Below are 24032 nucleotides of genomic sequence, written 5' to 3'. Positions count from 1 at the left end.
ACATATTAAAAAATACATTTTAAATGATTTAAACAACTTTATTCACAAAATCAAGATGAATCTTATAAAACATTGCATCCATTAAGTTTCATATCAGTGGAATCAAATTTTAAACTTCAAAACATACCTCAATAATGTTTATATATAAATATACATATATAAAACTAAACTTTTATACAACTTACAGCAAATATTTTCCCTTGTGTTCAAACCCTTACACCAACATTAACTGTTCCTTAATTACCTGTAAAAAACTGACAGCCCTCCTTTGGCATCAGTGCTTGTTAAAGTGTCAACAAACAAATGTGTGTTAATAAATATATGCATTGAATAAAACAACAGTAATGCAGGCTGCACGGTTTTCCCTTCATATCTGCCATTAGTACCATAAAACAGAATGACAGAATACACAGTGTGAAATTTCACTGGATCACTTGTCGAACAATGTGGCTGTCAACCAAGCAAAGTACACAACACAAGCTAAACATTAAAATATCAAACCATATATGGTATCAGTTCAAAGTACTTTACAACCAAATGCAAAATTAACTGACCAAACATACAACTAAAAAAATGTAAATGTCTGTTTGTTTGTCAGAGAGACAAGTGAACAGAAAAAATATGATAAACTGCATAAGTGAGTAAACATGTAAGGACCTAAAAGAGGTTAAAGAAATGTAAAAGAGAAGTCAACGTCACCAAAATGTCAGCCTTCATTGACCAGCAGGTTCTGAAGTCAGCATGTAATTGTTGTTGGACTCCATAAATACCATAAAGTGCATCTATCGTAATGTTGCAGTGAATGCTATGATAACTAAGCATATTTTGTAAGACAGCAGTTGGTATGTTAACATGATGTTTGGCCACACTGCTCACTACTAGCCAGTTAATTAATTCACAATTCAGCAACACAGTCTAAAGACAACATACTGCAAGTCTACACACCTCAGATTAAAATAATAAAAAGCCTGTTTAAATGTGTACAGTCAGTCATTTTTAGCCCATTCAATAACAAATCTACATTATGTTGAAATCACATTGGGTGTGTTGTTGTAGACATGGCTTCACTTGTTTCAATGCGCTCTTGAGAAATTTCACTGACTGATGTCAAACAGTTTAACAGTTTGCAACCTGTGGCTGTACTGGCTGTTAATTGCTTACAGGCCAGCCCAACCTACATAAAAATATAAATAAAAAACATGTAAAATTAGGGGAATGCCCAATGTCCACTACTAGGACAATAAACAGTGGTTCAGGGAGAGATTCAGACTGCGTCAGGGGCAGATTCAGTATGAGGGTGACAGCCACCGGTGTGCCTTTTCCCACCTCTCTTAAGCCTTTCAAACAAGGTGTTGTCACATCCTGATTGGCTGGGAGGGAAATGCCCCAAGCTGCTTCCACTCCTCAATCAGGAGTCAGTCCCCCCACCTGTGCACAGGTGATCTGAATCCCCTGCAATCAGTCATGAGGAAAATCAGCCCAAACAAAGAAAAATAGCAAGTCAAACAATTGGACTGCTACAAACCTTTTGTCAAACTGGGCTGTGCGCATGTATACTATAACTCTGCGTAGGCCTCATTAAAATATACATATATAAGATCATTTGTGTTTTTTTAATATAAAATGCTGATGTAAACAAAAAACCTCCGATCTGTTCCTCCTGTAACAACCAAAACCACAGGAAAACCAGCTCTCCTGAGGTTTCTACAGTTCGAACATTATAGGAAGTGAGATTAAAGGCACCGTTCTCCTTTTGCCCTTTTCAAGTCTCAGTTCCCATCTGCCTCGTACCAACACTAACTCACTGCTGGCGATGACGTGGGCGCCATCAGTCTCCCTGAATCCTCTCGTAGTTACGCCTCTGAGGTGATCTACAGCCGATGATACTGGAGGGAGGAGAGAGAAAGTGTTCTGATGAGAAGATCTGTGCTTTTAAAATAAGTTTTTCATTCGAGGTTGTACATCCTGTCAACACGGCACTTACAGAGCTGAGGCAGTGGAAGTTTATCACACGACCTTAAAGATTTTATTTTGTAAAACTTTTTAAAAGTTGCAGATTGGTCTACGGTAATTTCCACCCGCATTTCCTCTTTACCCATGATCATACTGATGACCTTCATAAATGCAACTAAGTCTTTTCAGTCTTTATGCTAAGCTAGGTTAAATGACTCCTGGCTCCAACGGAAATATGAAGCCAAGAGTGGCATCGACGATCTTAAAAATTTCATAGAGTATTCAGACAAAAATCTGTTACATTTTTGATTTACTGATAATGAAATAAACACTGGTCCTGTTGTCACTACACTGTCAACAACTTTACATTCCCCAGGCCCTACCTGATGGGTATCATTCCCAGGACTGTTAAGATGCTGGACAGCAGGAAGACGAAGCCTGGGAACCAGTCCAGGGTCCTCTGATAGATCTTAGTAAAGGCGGGGATGTAGGCCAGACCTCCGAACTTCAGAGACAACTGCAGGGCGGTGAGCGTGGTGCCTGATGGGAAGGAGGACAGACAGGTAAGATTACAGAGAAATAAATATATCATATACATTAACTTCTAAGCTCTCCACAAATAATGGAAATGCACTAATTTGCTTTCACACCATGAGTGAGACAAGAAGATTAGAACCACTCTCATATAAATATGAAGCTACCGCCATCAGTCTGACTGGAAACAGAGTTAACAGCCCCTCTAAAGCTCAGTTCACGTCATATCTCGTTTGTTTAATCACTGTAACTACCTAAGTGTATATACGTCAATCAGCCTTTTTATGAGGGGTTATATGACAGACTATTGTCTTGTATTGATGTATATTTGTGAATTGTGTGAACAGGAAAAGAGTTGAGTCGGGTGCTGTTTTTGTTTGACTTCTCAAACATATGTTGTGTCAGAGCAAACACACGAGGAAAAACCCTGACAATCAATAACCCTGAGTCTGTAAACATTAGTGAACCTTTTCTCTGTGTATGTGTGAGAGAGAGAAAGGCAGAACAGGCTCTACATGATGCGTCATCTTGTCGGTATAAACCAGCCTGACTGCAGGTTTCCAGTATACACCACACCCCCACGGGTACATACCTAAAAGCTGCCAGACACTGCGCACACACACTAAAGATGAGATCTGAAGACTATAAATGTTGGTCGCCTGATCAAAATCTATGAACACCACACTCGTAGGTGGCTCATCCTTCTTGCTTCATTTTTCCAAAACGACACCACCTAATTTAAGTAGTTGGATCATTTCCCCCCACACTTGAATATCTGATGTGTCATGCATTAGCGGGAAATTATTCCAAATAAAATCCATTTTTCTGGCAGGCATTTCTAAAGCATTCCCGTGTTAGATGATGTTACAGAGCAAAATTTTAACTTCATGTCTGCTTTCACCATCGTCAAAGTTCTTTCATTATCTGTCAGGTGACGTATTATTACACAACTTTCACTAAATCTGTATCGAATCAGCATTTTTCTTATTTCTGACCGTTCCATGACTTCCTGACCTACACTGCAAACTCAACTTTCTGGAAATGTCATATCATCTTCCCTTTTGACCACCACTTCCTCCTGTGCTTACCCTGATCCTGCACTTCTATCTGATCTCTGACACCGTCTGTACTATAATGCTAAAGAAATATTTTTGATAGCTCTGATTTATTTTTGCATACAACACTGATTTCATGCATTTAAAGGACCAGTTCACAAAATTACATTCTCACTTATCTATGTTTGGTGGTATCTAGCAGATGGTGCAAATGGTTTTGGTTTTATTTACCCAGATTTTTAGATATTTGTCTGTGAATCAAATTAAATTGGTTGTGTTTGCATTGACTACTTTCTACTGAAGAAATTTCTGCCGGTAAAGGGACAGTTCACACAAACATTACAAATTAATGTCTTTCCTTTTACCCATACTGCTATTTATCCTATTCTATCCTATTTATATATTTTATGTGCTTTGAGCACCACAAGCCGAGTGCCATCTGGTTCCATTATATTCAAGATGAGGCAGACGTCTCTATGGCTGATATCTCCAAAACTAAGCAACTCAAACCAAAACAATCTACATGGATAATTAGCACCACAGGTGAGAGGACAAATATGTATTTTTAATTTTGGGGTGAACTGTCCCTTTAAGGTGAACCGACCCTTTCGTAATGGAAAACTGCGAACAGCATCTTTTAAAAGCGACTTCAAAATGATGTTATTATGTTGAAACCATCAGTCGCATGTATTTGCATAATACTGTTGTGTGTATTTAATTGTTTTTCATTGTTCAATTATCTCTACTGATTCATCTGTAGTGCTTTTACACACCTACACACACACACACACACACACACACACACACACACACACACACACACACACACACACACACACACACACACAGGTCACACACTCACCACATGAGGATGCTGGAACCTGCTGGGAGAGCAGAGATCTGATCGTGGGCATCGGGATGAGACCAAACAGGTTGAGTGAGCGAGCTGCGGAGAAATGAACATTGATTAATTTATTTCCTCTCAGCTCCACCTCTCCCTCCACACACCACCCACAACCGCCATGCAGCTACTGTTTTCACTCTCGGGCAGGTCAGGTCTCTAATGGAGCTCGTTTTGTATTATCTCGCCCACGTCATCTAAACAATCAGTCTTTTTCTGTTAAAGTAATACTGTTACCTGTGATATTATCAAATATGTATGTCTATTTCTTGCTTTAAAACAAGACTGGTTCAACAGTAAATCGATTCATGAATTTCCATTTGTGTGCTTGTCTCTGCTAGCTTACTTTAGCCTCCAATTGCTGGTATGTAGCCTGACAGCTTGTGTCTCTTTACTTAAGCAAAGAAAATGTGTTTTATATTTCAGTTTGGTTGGTAAAGAAGACTAATGTTTCATGAGAAGATTGATACCACTTGACATAAAGCTATCATGTCTGTACGCTAAGTACACAAAGTACACAAAGTCTCAAAACAGGGAAACAGCTAGCTCGGCTCCGTTACTATTCACATGCTGCATCTTGTTCGTTTACCCAAATAAAACCTGAAGCGTTAAAGGGGATGTATTCCAGTGTATCAATGTAAAAACGATGTGGTGGCTTCTGCTCACTCTCACTTCCTCAATGTGGTTCCTACATGTTTACAATTTGTGCTGACCAAATCTGTCATCGACCTGTTACAAGACGTAAAGCACGAGGTAAAACCTTGACAGCTTGACTTCTAACACAGATGACGTGAAATCTGTTCCTTTTTAAGATTTGACTCAGCAAACGAAGAATGAGGAACTAAGTCCTAGTTTTCTATGTTTGCTTTGATTGCAGTTTGGTTAGTCAGAATGAAGCTGGGACCTGGCTGCTATTATAAGAACTGAACCTGTTCTTCTTTATAGGAACAGCCGGTTGACAACAAAGGGACTTTCTACCAGCTGCAACACATGTTGGTATTGTTTTCACCTTGTGTGTCATCATACCAGAATGTGTTCAAGTGATTGGCCAACAAAGTGCCAACCATTTTGGTTGTCAATCAATTATTAAAGTCATTTATCTGGCAAAAACACTGGTTCAGGCCTCTCAAATGTAAAGAGAGTTATTCTTGTTCTCATTTTCTCTGTTTCATATAGTTGCAAATTGATTATTTTTGGATTTTTATGACTAATAGTCAGACAAAACAACTGATTGAAGATGTCACCTCGAGCTCTGAGGATGTGTGGTGGGATTTTCTGACAATTTTATAGACTGAATGTTTAATTGAAGAGAAAAATAATGGTTATTTGCATTTTTTTTCTTTCCAGCAAATGGTTCTGACCTTGGGACAATAGAGTAACCCAGTTTAATAAATTTTAGTAGGAAATGTTAAAAAAGAGGGAAGGTTATTATTCCAGTATTTCTTCTGGTGATAGAATATAATGGGACCAACGTTAAGGTGTTACAGAATGACGTTCCAGTTGTATTTTGTGGGGAAATAATGGTGCGTATGCAGGACCTGGAAAAATGTCCATTAGTCATGATCCATCACAAAGTGACTCAGGACGTGCTCGGTCTTACCGAGGTAGAACTGGTAGGTTGCCGTGACGAAGGACATGAAGTAAATCCCAGAGGCGAACGACATCATGCCGATCAGGATGAGCAACACGTCGCTGACGCAACGACGGAACACGATGACGCCGAGGAAACTGGTGAGGAAGATCATGCAGCCTGCTGCGTTCCCATAACCCACCTGGAGGAAGAGAGAGAGAAACAAAGTGAGTATACACTGTGCTGTATATAATAATAATCACAAGTCCAACCAACAGCCTGATGTTTCATCTTTCATGCATCAAAATCACAATATGTCACCTGAGTGGCGCTCCAGCTGAGCGGTGCCTTCAACACAAAGACGCCCAGTATTTCTATGGCTCCACCCACTGCAGAGCCGTACAGCATGGCAGCTGCAAACAGCAGCACCACGTTCACTATATCTATCCGGGCAGGAGCCGCCACAGAGACATCACTGGAGGCGTGAGAAAGGATATTGGAGTCCTGCTCTGGCTCTGGTACTTGTTTCACCTTGAATTAGATGGAGACACAAAGACATTTAACAGCTGTATGCTCATGGAGAATATTACTTTCCTGTTGTGGTTGAGTGAAAGTGAAAAATATGGCTCTGATGGTTTGGACATCATTGAACTGTCAGACTGAATTCAAGTCAAGCTTGAATGGAACAAGTCTTCCTGACCACCAGTGACACAGATGTTTGTTTTCAGTATTCAACTGCAGGTGAGAGCCAGCGTTGCCAAGATTTAAGACCAATAAGGGAAATTTCTTCTTTTTTTTAAAAGCTTTTTAGCCCTCATAAAGGTTTCTGAAATTAAAAGGTGGCAAACTAAGTTGCTCCACAGAGGCAAACATCCTGTGTTTTATATTACAATCATGGGATGTACAGTTAGTCAGGTGTCATCTCTCACATACAAGTTAAAAGGTCCTGTCATTTATCACGAGTCCAAAATATTTTCAAATGTGGGGAAGGGTTGAGTTGAGTGACAGCAGTAAATCGAGAGCTAGAGTCTTATCAATTATTCATTATATCTGCACCTTTAAAATATCATATGCATTTTTTTTTTAGAATTATACAGGAAGTGATTAACTTCTTTTCTAAAGAGACTTTTCATTGAGACCTTTGAGAACATTACTGGCAGATAAGAAACACTGGCCAATCTAGGATGAAGCCTTAGACTAAAGAGACAAATCAAAAAACAAACACACACACACACACACAGCACACCGACCTGCAGCAGGACTATGGAGTGTATGAAGGCGAGCAGGTTCAGCAGTGTGCTCACAGTGAGCAGGATGGTCCCGTGTCCCAGACTGGAGCTGTACAGCAGGAACAGATGACCCGACACCAGGCTGCCCACCAGGCCTGTCATCCCATACAGCAGCTCCACCTTCATTAACACCTGCACGGGACACGGACACACGTTACTTCTTTGAAAAGTGTATACACACATACACAAAATAATGTTTAGTGTTCTCTCTTCACTGTCCTCTCTTTATTGTTCTGGCCCCTGCCCCTCAAACATCCCGAGTCCGCCCCTGGCTGCAACACACAGCCAACACAGTTGTCTATGACTGTATCGTTTAATGACACTACAGGCCCTGAACGCACCACCACCCTGACGCACCGACCTTGGACCGCTCCGTCGCCGTGGAGCCGAGCGACGCCAGCGTCATCACGCCGGGCCAGAAGGCGCAGTAGCCGCCGGACAGCCCGAACAGAACCGCCGCTCCGAACATCACTTCCAGAGGGAGGCCGAAGAGGACCACCAGGAGCAGGGCGAGCCTGGACAGCAGGTACCCGCTCAGGGGCACCACGATGGGGGCTCTCCTCCAGCCGCGGCGGTCGCTCAGCCGGGCCAGGACCATCGATGGTAGGATCGGGGTGAGCTGGATGATGAGGTTGTAGGTCATGTAGAAGTCCGACATGGCTTTCTGCTGGCTGCTCTCCCTGGAGAGGTGGGTGTCGGGGTAGGTGGCGTTGGCGCACCGGTCCCTGACCACCATCTGCAGGGCGGTGTCGAAGAAGGTGCTGCCCAGCTGCTCCAGCACCAGAATGGGCTCTATGTGCCGGAGCATCGCGAAGGCTGTCTGACACAGGCTCGGCAGCACCATGACTTCACTTTTAACGAATACAACTTCACTGTCAGTGCAACAAGTCAACACAGCTGATCTCCTCTCCTTACTTCCACACAGTGAGTTGTGCGCTTGATAATATATGATGGAGGAAATGAAATCCTCTCACGCCCACTTCCTCCTTCTTCATGTGCTCAGCTGGTTCACGGGGTGTGTTCGTGTGTGTGAAACAGAAATTTGGGAAACCACCCGTCCCCCACCTCCAACTCCACCCAACAGAACTGTCTCTGCTGTGGTTTCCATCAACTCAAGAGAGAAAGTAAAACTGATGAGAGCTCCTGTTGTGTGGTATTCAGAAAAAACATGCCACATTTGTTTATTTATTACATCAGCACACCTCAGCTCATCTTCCTTTCCTGTTAATAACTTGGTCGTTTAGTCTGTGAAGTGCTGGAGACAAGTTGATGTCTTCAAGGTGCTCGTTTTGTCCAACCACCAGCCCAAAAAGCCAAAGAGATTCAGTTTATAATGATGTCAGACATGAGGAAAAAGCTAATCTTGTAATGATTAAGTAAGTAAGTGATGATTAACTGAGGAATGAATGCAGGATGTATCATGGATCCCTGTTTCTCAACATTAAGAGATAATAAGTTACTCTCACTTTATGTGATCATCAATTAAGGAATGTGAATCCACAGTTACTTCATCAATTAATCTATATTCTGACACATTTACAACCTCGTGTCCCTTAAACAACCTCATTCCTGCTCTTTGATCATTTTGTTAGTAGGCGTTTTAGTGCATTTATCAGTAGTGTCTGCTGCTACAAGTACAAATATACACTTATTTCATTAATAAGTTTGAACTCAGACTGTTAAAGCAGGGGGAGTTTATGGGTACAAACTGACAACCTACTCCAAAGATTCAAAAGGTGTATTGTTCTTCCTGTATTTTTGTAAATGATTCTTATTTAATGATGAAAATGAACAACAGAGCGTTGTTTAACACTTCTAAAAAAAAGTAGTTGAGCAGGTCTGACCTGTCGGGGATGGAACAACTTGTCAGCTGGTACATGCTGGATGTAGACTTTGTCTACTAGCTCCACACTTCTTTCAACAACATAATTGTAATTTAATTATTGCCCAGTTCGAAAGCAGAACATCATTGTTATAGAAATGGGAAGCTATTGTTTTCTATCAGAGAAGCTGAGCACATGCACGGTCCTGAAATAAACTTTATGTTGGAGGACACCATCTTATTTTGTCGCATATCAGTTCATGTTTGAAGTAACTGTGGGTTATTCCTGAGCTGATGAAATGGCGGCAGGTTTTGAAAATAACAATAATAACGAACTTTATTTGTACAGAACCTTTCAAAACGCAGTTACGAATTAAACAAGCTAAAAGCAATAAAAACAATACACATGAAAGAGCAAAACACATGTTTAAAAAGCGGATAGAATAACTGAAAGGTCATTTTTATAGACAAGTGGGTTTTCAAAAGTGATTTAAAAGGTGAGACTGAGTTTGCAGCCGTGATCTCCTCAGGCAGGTCAGTCCAAAGTGTTGGAGATCGAACTGCAAAGGCTCTGTCACCTTTGTGAATTAATCTTGAACTTGGAACAACAAGAAAAGATGCATCTGAGGATGTCAGAGTGTGAGAAAGAACACAGGATGATAAAAGATCAGTTAGATAAACAGTTGGGAACAGGAATGCGTCGAATTTAAAGGAGATATCTCTGGCTCTGCTATATCGATCCTGTTTTTAAACTGTCCACTGTCCAAAGCTAGAAACCAGGGGACTGGTTTTCAAAACCTGGCGCCTACATTACCCACAATGCAACTTGGCCACTCACTTGAGTCAGATTACATGCAAGCTTCCTCTGGAGCTACAAAAGGCTTCATAATACTTTTTCACACATACAGTAGTACTCCTGAAGACCTGTGAGCACACTTCGAGTTCAACATGTAAAATTGGTGGCCTTACCCTTTAAGTATTCTTTTTGATCCCTTGTTGTGTAGTGTTACCCAAATCCTCACTTTGGAGGAGCGACAACCAGAAAATGTTTAGTTTTTGGTCACTAAACGGCAGCGACAGTGTACGTCAGTGGTCCAGTCTTTTGTTAAAACACTCTTAAAGGAGTCAGCTGCTGAAAAACGATGCATTCAAGTGCACACACAGTAGATTAAACAAAACACAAGACCACCATATTAGTAAAAACATACATGAATGAAGCACTCAGCAGTCCCACGTGTACAGGTTTTGTTTTTAATGAGAAAATATTCATAATATGTATAGTAGGTGTATAACTGTGAGCCTTACATGTGCTATAAAATAACAAAGCAGAGTATGAGCATTACAAGTGGTTAACATAGGAACAGAGGCTATACTGTGTATACTGTATAATAGGATTGCTTCATCACACACAGACAGTGCGAGTCCCACACTGCAGCTTCTGCGGGCAAAAAAAAAACAAGCTACCAGCATTTCAAAAATGATAAATAAATCACCTCTGCACCATGAATTCAAACAACAAAAGCATCGTAATAATAATAATAATAATAATAATAATAATAATAATAATAATAATAAATCACACCGTTTTATCTCCTCTGCGTTTGCATGATTTCTGTAGCGTTTTTAATGAGAACTGAAAATGATTTTGGGGTGTTTGTGTACAATAAGAGAGTTTGACGATGTGCTGCTGCAGCTACAGTACAGGAGGGAAAGTAGCCGTCTGCTTACGTTGCTTAAAACTCGAATCATGCTGCGAACGAAGCTCAGAGAGACACAGCAGACGCTCAGGTGGCATCCAGAATAGGCCACTGTGAAACTATCATTCATTAAAAAGGATCTGCATCTGACATTCATACTGAAAAAAACGTCTTTTTTAGCTTGTGATTCCTCTAAAACCTAATGTGAGAATGCATCAACATAGCAGTAAAGCAAGTTGCTTTTAATACTGTCTGACAACTCAGATCATGTTCCTGACCCCTGGACAACAAACCAGACTAAGTTAACTATCCCTGCTGCACCACAAAAACGTCTCATAAAAAGGGACACTAGTCCTTTAAATACTTTCATCATTTTATAAATTATTGCATGTGTATTAGAACAAGTACAAGGAGGATTCTGAGGAACCAGTGTGGGATTTTTTGTTTCAGGGGGAAACAGACACATGACGGAGGCATGAGACCTTGGTTTTCACTTCTGGTTGGTGAGGTTAGTGGCACTGCGTTTCCCTCAGAGAGCGTATCGCAAGAGGTAAATTAAGTAAGAGTCTGAGAATTTACGAAGAGAAACTTATCATGCACGCAGGATGGGACGGTCCCAATAAATATAAAGGAGAGTTACTGTTGTCAAGGGGTTAGTATGTGTCAATTCTTTATTTTTCATATGTTGTGCAAGTTTACCTCAGTGTACAGTTATATATCAGGCATTCAGCCAGTGAAGGTCAGTGCCTTGCTGAAGGACACTTGAACAGGCCACGCTAACAGATATGGTGATCAAAACTGGAATCTTATCTCACCGTCCTCCTAAAAATAATCTCAAAGGCTTCAGTAAAACAAGCTAATGAAGCCTGAAAAGTAGAATCATTTTGCTACTTTTCAGCTAAAGTGGTTCAAAAGTACTGTTTGTTGACAGATTTCTGTCAGTCCTGGAGGCTCCAGGGGTTGCTTTATGATTTTGTGTCAACGTCTTTACTAAGGCCGATTATCGGATCTGCTATCAGTGTTTCCCACAGACCTGTACCTGTGGCGAGCTTTAAGTAAGCCTACATTACATAGGAGAGGTCGCCTCACAATCATTGCATTTACAGGAGGATGTACAGTAACACAACACCTCTCTCTGCAAAGCATGTGTGATTGACAATAGACGGGAGGGGAAGAGCGAGGGCAGATTGTCAGCTAGTTAATCGATCTCGGACGGATAAAAAAATGAAAGTATAAAATGTTTAAATGGGTCGCCAAGTCAAGTCTATGTGTGGGAAACACTGGATTTAGCATTTTTCTGATTTTCAGAATCTGTATTTTTTGTCTGATTACTGATAAAATTATTATTTAAAAATGCGCTGCTTTGGCTCTGATGCGGCTGCCTTTCTTTGTCTGTAGCCACATGTAACTAGTAACTATGGTTCAAATAAATGTAGTGGAGTAAAGAGTACAATATTTGCCTCCAAAATGTTGTAGAGTGGAAGTTTAAAGTAGCGCAAAATGGAAGTATAAGTACAATTACCTCAAAATTGTACTTAAGTATTCTATTCTAAACTTTGACAGTAAGATTTTTGTATGCACTGCTAATGTATATCGGTTTCCATTATTAGTTATCGGTCTCTTTGATTACTAATAATCAGTATTAGTATCATATCAGTTGATCCTTAGTGTTTTATTTTGAAAGCTGAACTTTGTTTGCTAAACCTGGACGATCCACAGTATCACCACACTCATAGAGGCCTGTATTGCGGTTATTTTTCATTCATCTAACAAAACAGAAAATCACATCGTCCTGCAAAGTCAACGCTATGTCGTAAAAAAAACAAAACAATCCCCACTCATCAAGAGATGTTCAGCCTGCTCTTGTATTGTCTTAGAGCCTTCCTACTGATAGTCAACTGCCTTCTTCTTCCTGCTTGTTGTGTGCTTGTTTCAGGTCAGGGAAGGAGTGTGATGTCATGCACACAATCAATACTTCTTAAACAGACTTGAGAGCGCAGTCTGACTAAATAACAACATTCTGTTTTGGTATAACAATGTTTTTTTGTTTTTTTTATAAAAAGCTTTTTCAATATTTCTCATCAAAACTTTATCCTCAGCTAGCAAGGTATAGTAGATACAAGAAAGCAGTCGCCCCACTGGAATCTCAACATACATGTTCATATATCAAATACACAGTCCTACCTCAGTATAATACACCAAACGACGACTGCTTACATCAGAAAGCACAGGTCAACAAAGCGACGTAGCCAGAGACGGTAAAATAAGTGATTTCTTAGAATATAAAACCCCCGACCCAGCCCTTTAATGGACACACACACTGACCGAAGTGACGCAAACATGACCCACAGTTAGCTTCCCTCTTTCCCCTTTGTTGTTTAAACTCCTCCTAATTGAACTGACTGCACTTCATAGACATGAAATCACTGAAGAAAGTGTTTTATAGACTTTCTATCTAATGTGGTTGCGTATTTTCTCTAAGGTCTACTGAAACAGGAGAAGATAAAATACATCATACATATTGTGCATCCCGACAATTACTGACTGGTCTAAGGCAAAGTTGAAGACACGATGCTAGTGTTGCACATTTCCTCGCTAGCATTCAATAAGTTCGAGGTTCCTGACCCCCGAGTCGGCACTTAAGATTTAATACGGATGCTTGAAAGGACTGCGAAAGCGCCAACCAACGTGTTATATGTGTGTTTTATCTGTACTGTGGTGTACTGTGGCACTGCAGGACGCAGACAGTAAAACTGAGGGTGATGCTTCGAGTCCCATTTGGTTCAAAGATCGCGGCCGGATTCATGCAGCATCATCAAATCCAGGTGAAAGTGGATGTCTGGGTGTGTGATTAGGCCTTTTCTCCTTTCTTGAACAACTTTCAGTCCAAAGTTTCTTCATAGTCACTCTGCACACACCTGCTTGTCTTTTTTCCCACACATTTTCAAGATGACAGGGGTTATTATCAAGCACCCATTGCCAAAACCATCATCAATAAGTCTCAGGCAACCTTTCAAAATAAAATCTGTAGATCTCAGCCCATGTTTCAATTTTAAAAAATTACAGGTAAATGTAAAATCCTATGAATATTTAAGTCATTCAGCGTCTACCAACTAGTAAAAACCTTTCATCCCAAGTACACTTCTGACCAGCGCTCTTAAACCACCATGAAACCTTTCAAAGTGTCTCTTCTTTCTCCAAACTCAACACTTCAAATGTCTCTCACATACTCAGTCACTCAACATGCTGCTGCGCCTTCAATCCTCAGGTCCAAACACCACAACTTGATGCCTCTCCTCGATGAGCCCCATTGGTCGAGCCAGTGGGTCATGTGATCATCAGAATACTATAAGTAAAATAAATACTGTTTCCTTTTCCCTCTCCTTTATCCTTCGCTTCCTTCTCCTCTCCACTCGGTCCCTTAACTGTCTCTTTCAGGAGCTGTTTACTCCTCCTCCTCCTCCTCCTCCTCCTCTTCTTCTTCTTCTTCCTCCTCTTCTTCCTCTCCTTCCTCGTTGGCGTAGATACCGGCTTCCCACTTCCGCGCCATGTCGCTTTTCCTCCTGGTGACACGAGTGGCCTCAAGAACCTGTCAGTCACAAAACAGCTCATCAGATACACGCACAGTCAATGTAAGAGAGAGCCTGAAAAAAAAACATGCTTTACTTCACAAAAAAAACAAAACACACCACAGTGACTTCAACATGGCATGCAGTGTTTGTCAAAAACTGAGGGAGCGCTTGATTTAACCATCCTGCAGTAAAACTTTTGATGGCTACCACCAAATGAAGCGCACCTGCAGTATTTGACAATAAAAACAAATTTGACTCCATTTCAGGGGAAAGTTCATGCTTGAACACTAGTTCCATGTTTCATATTCTCCAAACACCTCTCATGCCATCACATAGTCACACACCTACTTGGAAGCACTTAAGCACATCTTCACACGCAGGAAAGACTTCTTTGTGAGCAGGAATTCAGGCTGAAGGTGATTACACTGAGCCCACTCAAGCTTCAAGCTTCTAAGCTATTGTAACTAGAACCTCAAGTCAATGATGATAACAACACAGACATCCACCACAAGTAAATAAGACTCACTGATAAACACAACATAGCTTAACATAACATTTACACTGTTACTTTTGCCATCCATAATGGTCGGTTACCTTCATATTTTAATGGTCACATATTGTAGAAAATTTGATTTCCAAGTATTTTTGTTTATAAAGCAAGTTTAGGGTGATATGTGAATATTTGGGATCATCAATACACTCTATCCGCGGAGAAATGCACACAGTCCGTATTCAGAAACTGTTCCTTTAAACAAGCCGTCAGGACTTACGTAAGGTTGTGATGTACTATGTGTGAACTATACTAAAACAGAGCGTTCAGACAGAGGGTGAATAGAGGTGCTGCAGCAATGGACAGTATGAGAAATGCAACGTGTTTTTTAAACATTAAAGCATGTAAACATTTTCTACAAGATGAAAAATAAAAATACGAACCTAAAAATGAACATAGTATGGGATTTTAATACAGTATATTTCTCCACATATATTGTATTGTATGGTAAAATAATGTCATTATCTGAGGTTTATTATCCAACATTTATAAATTAATAAAACGTAGACCATCCAAAATGTTTGATTACCTTCATATTTTAAATGAACATCATGATTTTTTTTAATGTCATGAATATTAATTATTTTCTACTATTTTTAAGTAGCATAGATTTTTTTTGTCTGTAACTAATGCTGTACAGGATATGTTTCGCATACAGAGGTCAAGTGCATGACATTGTGCAGGGTTTGGGGTTGGGGTGGGGGGTCAAAGGTCACAACAAATCCATGGACAAGCACATGCAGCACCAACACCACAGAGCAGAAGAGTAATGCAGTGAGACCACAAGCAGACCTGGGACCAGATAAAAAAAAAAAAAAAAAAATAGGTTTCCTTCACATAATCCATCAGGTATTGGGTTTCAAACAAAAATAATACATCCTGGCCTATATTTTCTGGACCGGTTTCACATGTGGGAGACTGATGGAAGTGACATAGTTTGTGTTTCTTACTGTTGACTCCTCTACACTCAATGGAGAATGAGAAAGTGATTGCCAGTGGGAATTTCCACTCTTGTGACACATAAACTTTCTCTTCTCAATCATCCCAATTAACAAACGCCATGAATATTAATACAGATCCAAAATCCTAAGAATTTTCCTACTGGTAAGTCACTCTTCAACCTTGACAGAAACAGTCCAACTATACTCAGGAACGTATTAATTGTCCACTTCAGTCTGACCCAGGTCTGTCAGTAAAGGCAGTTAACAGAGGGAACAGGTACCTCGTTGGTTACCTCGTTAGCCAGCAACAAACGGGCATACTGACCGACCAGCAGGAGAGAAGCAACAGTACATACAGTCAACATATGTGATGTCATCATGAATAAACAACAACAAGAGCAACAATAACCCTGCTGCACATTCAGTTAAATATCTTGAAAAATGAATGATTAGATAAATATGAATGACATGTAATAGTTTCTTCTCTAGTATATGATCTGTCAGTGGTTGTTATGTAATGTTGCCCTCAAGTGTATTGTTTCTAGTATGTTAATGTTGTGTATGAATTAATAAATGAATGAGTTAATAACAGGTGGTTATGAAACTTTTTTCATTAACAATATAATGTTATAATGTTCTTTGTAGACAGTTTAGTCTGCCAGAATTCAATACTTCCTCTCAAGAGTGACCTCATTCTGAACAATGACACTTTGCCAGAAGTAGTCTGGCACTGAAAAAATGTATTCACATAGAAAAAATGAGAAAAGATGAAGTCAGGATAGAATTCCCCGAGCTTCTGTGCCTCACTTTCACTTTCATTTCCTGCTTCAGGCGGGGAAATTCCCTTTGGTGTTGTACACTATTTGCTCATGCCCGCGGGCCATGGATGGAGGCATTCAACCGTGTTGACATTTACAAATCCCAGCGAACCGCGAGAGTCAAACAAGCGCTTAATTATGTGTGATAAGCTGTTCTCACCTTGAGCTGCTTTCAATTACTGAGAGGCTTTTCTGATGTTTATGCTAAAAAAATCAGTGTTATGTTTTATTTGATTCGAGTAAGATCCTTTATCTTTATTTTTTATCTGCTGCTCATTAAAAGTATTACCTGTGTAAATCCATAAAAAATGCATTTGTTGTGTTTTATTTTTGCAGGAATCTAAAATCGACAGCTTTGAATGGACTACAGATGGGAAACAAGTCTTCCTTTCTCTCTGTTAACCCCAGGTGTTTCAGGTTTAAATACTTACACTGTTGTCCTCCAGCTTCTCCCTCCTCTTCACCTTGTGTGTTTCATAGTCTTCCATAAGCGTCTGCATGAAGTTTTTGGGCCGTGATCCTCCAGAGTCCTCGCTGCCGGCATCAGACAGGGCTCCTTCTGAGGGTGAGGGTGAGACGGGCTGTGCAGGTCGAATCTTTTCAATCTTTCCTGAACATTACAGAACAAAACATGGAGTTAGACAGGGATTTGTTAAATTAGCACAGGTTCTGCTAATAAGAGGCAGTACAGTTACAGAAGGAACTAACCTGGTGCTGTCCTCGCTGTCAGTGTGAGTCTAGCTGGCAGGCTGTTGCTCTTCATCTTATCTGCTGGGGAAATGGTTGGCCGCATCCCCGTCCTCACAAGACCATGACCGCTGCTGGAGGTGTTGCTGGGGCGGACGATGACAACTGGCACTGTCTCCCTCTGTTTCTTCAGCTCCTCCTCCCTCTGCTGAGCAGCTCGGATCTCCTCCTCGATCATCGACAGAGTACGCTGCTTCTTGGAGCGCAGGCGGAATGGGCCGCTGGCTGGCTCAGCCTCAGGGGCTCGTGATGTTGCCGCCGTGCTACGCAGTTCGGCCGCCTCTGAGTATTTGCTGAAGTAGCTGAACTCTGATTTCTCTGGGCTTGGAGGAGAAGGGGGACGGTAGACTGGGGTTGGCCTGGGAACTGGAGCTGCTGCGGCAGGAGTTGGAGCCGGAGCCGGAGCTGGGGCAGAGGAGGCGAGCGCTCTGGCATAAGAGGACTGGATTTTGATCCTGGGGCCTCCATCTTTGGGTCTCTGTGGTGGCGAGATGGGCTGAGAAGGAGGTGGAGAAGGCGTCTGGAGGCGTGGCTGTTGGGCTGGACTGGAGGGCTGCTGCTGCTGCTGAGCGTGCTGTGATTCTGACGTCTTCTCTTGGGAAACGACTCTCACCTCTGACCGTCTCTCTGGCAGAGGGGACAGGTTGGATGGAGCAGGACTGGAGGACACAGGTGATTGGAGACTTGGAGCTCCACCAGAAGACACAGGAGAGGAAGAAACTGGCACTGGGCTGTTTGTAGAAGCTGAGGATGGAGACACGGGGGTGCTCAGCTGTGAAGAATTCAAGTCAGATGGCTGCCACTCGTCTCCATTCTGAGCTGACAGAGCATTCTGGATGGCATTTTGAACGAGTACCCCTGCGTGGTACTCCAGCTCGTCTTCTGTTGGACCACCGCTGCTCTGCCCATTGACTGGCGTGGTGGGCTGAGGGGTCGGCGGTGACACAGGGGTGAGTGGCAGCGGGGTAGGTGGTAGCGAAGCCCCGCTGTCGGAGACATTATCCAAGCTAAACACAGTCGTGTCCTGAGAGCGGACAGACAGCTCGTCTAATCCTGAGTCGGACTCCTCTGGGTGAAACGACGGATGGAAGTGGCCCTTCGCGTCATCCTCCTCACGCAGGAATGTCATTACAGCTCGTGCACAAGTAAATTCCCCTGCCAGACCTTCATCAGACCAAGTGACGTGGCTATCTCCTGTTTCTGCAAGAATGTCACTGCTCCCGTGACTGCCCCTGATAACGGTTTTAGAGAAGGGTTTGGCAGAGTAAATGTGAGGTGCTACATCCCTCTTGGTCGCCTCCCCCTGCAGAAACTGCTTCCTGGCAGATGAGAAGTCGATCTGCTCCTCCACAATATCCACCTTCCTGTTGAGCTCCGGGTCAAAAGTCACCACGGTGGGAGGACCTGACACCTGGGGCTGCAAATAGAAGCAGAAAGTTAGAGGAAAATAAAAGAAAGGAGAGAACTTAACATTTTTCTATATTGTTTCCAAATGGTACGGTGCCTATGTGTGTATGTGTGTGTGTTACCTGTGTGTATGGATAAGCATGAGTCTGTTTCTGCTGTTTCCTCTCCTGGTATTTCTTGAGAGACTCGAGCTGCTCTGCGTCCAGCTGTTCTTCCAAAGGAACCTTGAATTAACCAACCAAAGAACCACTTAATCAGTTTGTCAGGAAGTCAATGGAGTTTAATTTCCAAATAAAGTTTAAATGTGAGGCTACCTCCTGAGGAGGGTTCCACCAGCGCTGGGCAATCCCAGGGTTTTTCTTCACTGCCTGGTCTTTAATGAGCTCCTGACGCTCACGCTCCAGCTCCTGAACCTGACAAACAAGGAGAAGAAGAGAAAAGAATATGAATATGCAAAAAGAGCATTCACAACAATCATTTTGCCCCCCTGCATATTAGTGTCAGTATCAGTATCAGTGTCAGCCTTCTGACAGGCTTTACATGTGCTATCACCCTGCCAAGCAGGGTGTGTTGCCCTCGAGCCAACCGTGGTCTACCTGACTACTCTAAAGAAGGATCATAAACAGCCTGACTCGACTGAAAATGATCTTGTTCTCCAGGGAATTTCTAACTAAATGTGACCACAACTGCCCTCGTGGCCACTGCTGTCGCATGATGTGCATGTGTTACTCCAGGTTAACTGGCGACACACTTTCAATTTCAACATTTCTCCCTTTTAGACTGTACTTTCTTGATTTCACGATTCAATTTGCAGTGCATTGTGCTAAGGACAGTATACGATGTGATTTTGGTCAGAACTCACAAACATTTTACTTAATACTGTACCTAAAAAGAACACAAAACTCTGAAATTAAGCCTTTCTTTTAAACTTTCAGTGAAAGTCAACATATGTGGATACCGTATGTTCTATTACTTACTAACACTTCTGTCAACACAGACACTGAGTCTTAATTCACAATAACAGAACTGCTGTGTTGTTGTTGTTGTTACAGCTGACACATTATGTAACTGTCATTTACCTCCTCTGTGGGTCGCCTCCTCGTCACCCTGACCTGCTGCTCCTCTCCAGGGGTGAAGAGTTTCGCCGGCCGTCTCTCCTCCTGAAACGCTCTCAGCTCAAACTTGGCCCCGCTGCGCCCCGACTCCTCTCCCTGCACGTGCCCGTTGGTCTTCACAGCCGAGTCCTCCTGGTGGAGGAACGTGGTTTGTCGCTGCCCCTCTACAATGATTGATTGGTGATTGACAGGAGAGGAGGCCGATATGAAGACAGAAGGAGAGTTTCCGTCGATGCTGATTGTTCTGGTGTGTTCCGACGGAGAAGAGGTTCCGTTGGTGGGTGTTTCTGAGGCGGCGTCTAAAACCTGGTCCAAGTAGCGGATCTCCTGTAGACACAGCACATAGGCAAATTACTGTGTGTAAAGCTACTGTACTATAATGTTCATCATAGTCCTCCTATTCGTAAAAGAAAGAGATAATATGCAGATAAGATGACATGCTCATATTGCTAAAAGAACAAAAAAAAGACAAATGTATTTTTCCAGAGAAAATAAAACAAGAAACTGAACATTTGAGCTGGCTATTTCTCAGACAACCTGCATACCTGCACCACCTCGTTGTCGGGAGTCTCCACCTTCACACCAACTGCATTGTGGGCTCGGTTACTGGGGCTGCTGAGGCAGCCATGTTGGATCTGCTGGCTCTCTAGTTCCATGGTTGCAGGCCTGTCAGTGATAACGCTGACCGATTCCTGGAAACTGACACTCTTCAGGGCTCGCTCTCTTGGTACTGTGTCACTGACATCCTCGGCTGCCCGCCACGATTTCTGCATCAACAAACAAACAAACAAAAGACACGAGGTTCAGAGATGCTGCACGGAGGGGCTGCACACTGTCTCATGATCAAGACAATGTTTGCTCAGAGTGGGAATTAGAAGAAAACCTGTCAGACTCTAAAAAGACACGCACACACCTAATACAGACACTAAATCTGCCTGTCTGCACTGCAGTAGTACAGTGAGTTCAACCTCTGCAGCAGCAGGAGTCTGTGCTGACTGGTTTCCAACACTAGGGGGCACCAAGTCCAACGCTGCTGCTTTATGACAGACCAGAAACATGACAGATTTGTTCATTCAGTATGCTGAATAATTTTAACATATTTCCAATACAGTCACTCTTCATGTCTCTCATTTCTTCTTGTACAGTTAAAGTGGCAGGTGGCATGGTGGATATTCCATTTTGTAGTTTTGGAGAAACGTTTGTAAAAGAAGAGAAAAACTCATGACCATTAAAACTCTGCTTTTTCTCCTCACGATTAAAGATCTGAGTCCGATGGTTCTATCTGCCATCACTCGACACCTTAACCATAATACTTGTTCTGCATTTAGTTTGTCTGAATCACTGGCAAGTCACCAAAGATACTTCAGGTTCTGCAGCTTTAAAGATATTTCAAGGTTTATAGCCTCACATTTGCTCTGTTACGCACATTCACTCCTTGTATCTTCCCATCCTCAGCCTTTCACAGAGCAGTCCCACTGATGTGTTTCTGGATTAAGTGCCTGGCTCAAGGCCACATCATCAGTGGTTGTTATGAGAGGAGGGAATAGGTCTTCAGAAACCTACATTTCCCTGCTGAGCTGGTCACACAGCCTGTAGACACTGACTTGATAACTGGATAACTTGATAACAAAATGTGATAAAAATGGCTTCTAAATGAAATCTATCAACTTTCTTTAGTACGCTGCATTACAAACAAAAACAGGCGACTTTAGTTCATAAAAAGAGGAACAGTTTTATCCAGTGATGTAATTCAAATGCTGACGAACAGTAGTTGACAGAGTTCCTCAATACAATTATTATATCATCACTAAAGAGGATGTTTCACACTTATGAAGCAATAATCCCCAGTTAATGCAATACTGTGATTTTGACTTCTTTTTTTTCCCCATTTAGAAAAAACAAACTCTGATTTTATAAAATATTGATCTTGAGGGAGAGAGAGAGAGCTGCCAAAACCAAGATATGCTCATAATCACAATATGCCACCCATCAGCAGGAGTGTTTGTTGATCCAGTGTGATGCAGGGCACTGTGGTTGTTGTAGGTTTTCTACCTTTTGAGCAAAAGGAAATACCACTGCCCCATTTCTCTGGTTTCTCCTGTCATGTAGCACCAATTTAAAAAATAGATGTATCTTTCTATTGTATAAACAGCCTAGACATTCAAGTTTTACGCAGAAGCCATCTTTCCAGCAGCAAAATACTTCACTTTTATGATCAGTTTGTTTTCAACACGATCATTTTCACCAAATGGACGCTCCTCTGAGAGGCTATTGTTATTAAAGTTGTAATTTTGTTCAAATATACGTTGCCTTGTAAAATAGACGTACGCCACACTTAGAAGAACTTAGCTTTATCGATTGCTATCATGATCCCCAGAGTAGAGGCTTCACAGTGTTCGATTCTGATTAAAAGCTTGCATGTAAGCTGTAAACTAAAATGTAAACCGTCCAGGTAAATGGTTCAGTTGGATTCTCTAATAAGAATGACAGCAGTCAGACTGAAGAAATATTGTCCATGTAAACACAGCTAGTGTGATTGATCCAGGGAAGATATTTACATAGTGGGTCTGGTCAGAGGACACGTTCGTAGACACATTGGCATGCAGGGATCAAACCTGTGACCTTCTGTTTCTGTGAACCATCCATCCGACACATTCCAGACCCACCGTTAGCAAGAAGCTGCATTTACACACTCCTGTCTTTATTGATCTTTCTGCTTCCACTAACAAATACTCTATTGGCTTCCTGTTTTACTGCCATGCACCCATTACACCTCTGTTCCAAGGATGTGTTTACTTCCATGAGACGTTGTTGACCTCTGCCTTTGTAACACGCGAGAGTGTGTGTGCGGAGATTTAATGAGGATCACTTCAGTGAATTGGAACACTGTTCAGTTTAAGCACACACGGCCATAATGAGGAAGTATTTGCTTTTGACCCTCTCAGACACACCACCAGACTGCCTTTTAACTATAAACACGGGGGGTTTCTGCACTTAAATCAGCAGAAGAGTTCAGTCGGACTAAAGTGGGCGGCTGGCCTTAAATCTCGATCATTTCTTTTCCCTCCCTTTCAATTTCTTGCTCCCCGTCTCTTCTTCCACTGAATCCCCTGTCCCCCTCTTCTACTGCTCTTTCCTTCCTCTCTTGCTTCCTCTCTCCTCTCTGGGATTGTTCCACAGTTGTCAGTGAGGTCACACGCTGGATTATAACACCCTGCCACTCCTCAAAAAGCATTCTCTCGTCCACACTGAAGCAACACTCTCCTCTCTCCTCCCTCAGCCCTCCCTTCATTTCTCTCCCCCTCCCTCCAATCCTCATATCTCTTGTTTCTACCGCGAGCAAAAAATGTGCTCTGGGGGCATTTCAGTGACCCATCTGGCTCAGTCACATGCGAATTCTTCACTTAATACTGTCTCAAGAAGTGTGTGTCATATATTTCAGAATAAACACATCCTCTTAAATGAATACTTTTGGCTCAAGACTATTGTTGTTACACTCTGTGACATCTTGATGTAAAAAAATTAATTTAGCTACTCAGTGTCAAGGTTGTTTTAAAAATAAAACTGAGTCTATTCTTATACAGAAAACTGTGCTGTGCTCAAAAGTTTCTTCATTCTTAATGTTGACATTAGAAATCTAAATCAACATTTGAAGGCTGTGCAGCTTTCTCTCTATTATTGGCTTGTTTATTCAGCGATTCTGCAATCTCATTCCCAGCGACAAGCTACCAACACTTTGGGTCGGAGGCTCCCAATCCAAATTGTCGGTATTGAATAAGACTGAACAATCAGCTATCTTTCTCCAGAATTGCTGACGGTGTGGTCATCACTGTGTACATTTGCTCATCTACAGTACTGACTTCTACTGTATTGGTGTTACTAAAACGTGTTATTAAAATTGATATATGTAAAATGTATATCAAGTTTAATGTCTGACAGGACATAATACTGATACAGTATACAGTGTGTGATACTTTCAAATAGTGATATTTTCTGACAATGTTTATTGTACTGTGAAAACATACTGTTGTGACCCTAACCACAATAACAAATGATCTATT

General features: G+C 41.8%; 2 protein-coding genes across 2 annotated transcripts in view; both read right to left on the bottom strand.

The window, feature by feature from the left end:
- Positions 1 to 17: 17 nt before the first annotated feature.
- On the bottom strand, positions 18 to 8222 carry slc46a2 (solute carrier family 46 member 2). Its single transcript, XM_073477945.1, has 7 exons — positions 7664 to 8222; positions 7264 to 7434; positions 6335 to 6544; positions 6044 to 6215; positions 4405 to 4488; positions 2337 to 2493; positions 18 to 1886 (listed from the first exon to the last, which is right to left on the bottom strand). Exons 1-7 carry the CDS (start codon positions 8144 to 8146, stop codon positions 1829 to 1831), a joined length of 1335 nt encoding a protein of 444 aa, XP_073334046.1. The 5' UTR covers positions 8147 to 8222; the 3' UTR covers positions 18 to 1828.
- A 2139-nt stretch (positions 8223 to 10361) lies between these two features.
- The window catches only part of palm2akap2 (PALM2 and AKAP2 fusion), a 95290-nt gene continuing 81619 nt past the window's right edge, over positions 10362 to 24032 (bottom strand). Inside the window, exons 10-16 of the mRNA XM_073477359.1 lie at positions 20517 to 20738; positions 19936 to 20298; positions 19171 to 19269; positions 18979 to 19080; positions 17411 to 18866; positions 17134 to 17312; positions 10362 to 14410 (exon numbers count right to left, since the gene is read on the bottom strand). Of these exons, the coding sequence (XP_073333460.1) occupies positions 14267 to 14410; positions 17134 to 17312; positions 17411 to 18866; positions 18979 to 19080; positions 19171 to 19269; positions 19936 to 20298; positions 20517 to 20738 (2565 nt within the window). The 3' untranslated portion in view covers positions 10362 to 14266. The remainder of the gene's footprint in view (positions 14411 to 17133; positions 17313 to 17410; positions 18867 to 18978; positions 19081 to 19170; positions 19270 to 19935; positions 20299 to 20516; positions 20739 to 24032) is intronic.

This window comes from Pagrus major, chromosome 12 (assembly GCF_040436345.1).
Source record: "Pagrus major chromosome 12, Pma_NU_1.0".
Classification (NCBI taxonomy): Eukaryota; Metazoa; Chordata; class Actinopteri; order Spariformes; family Sparidae; genus Pagrus; species Pagrus major.
The sequence above is the reverse complement of the archived record's forward strand: the minus strand, read 5'-3'. Positions and strand labels throughout refer to the sequence as shown.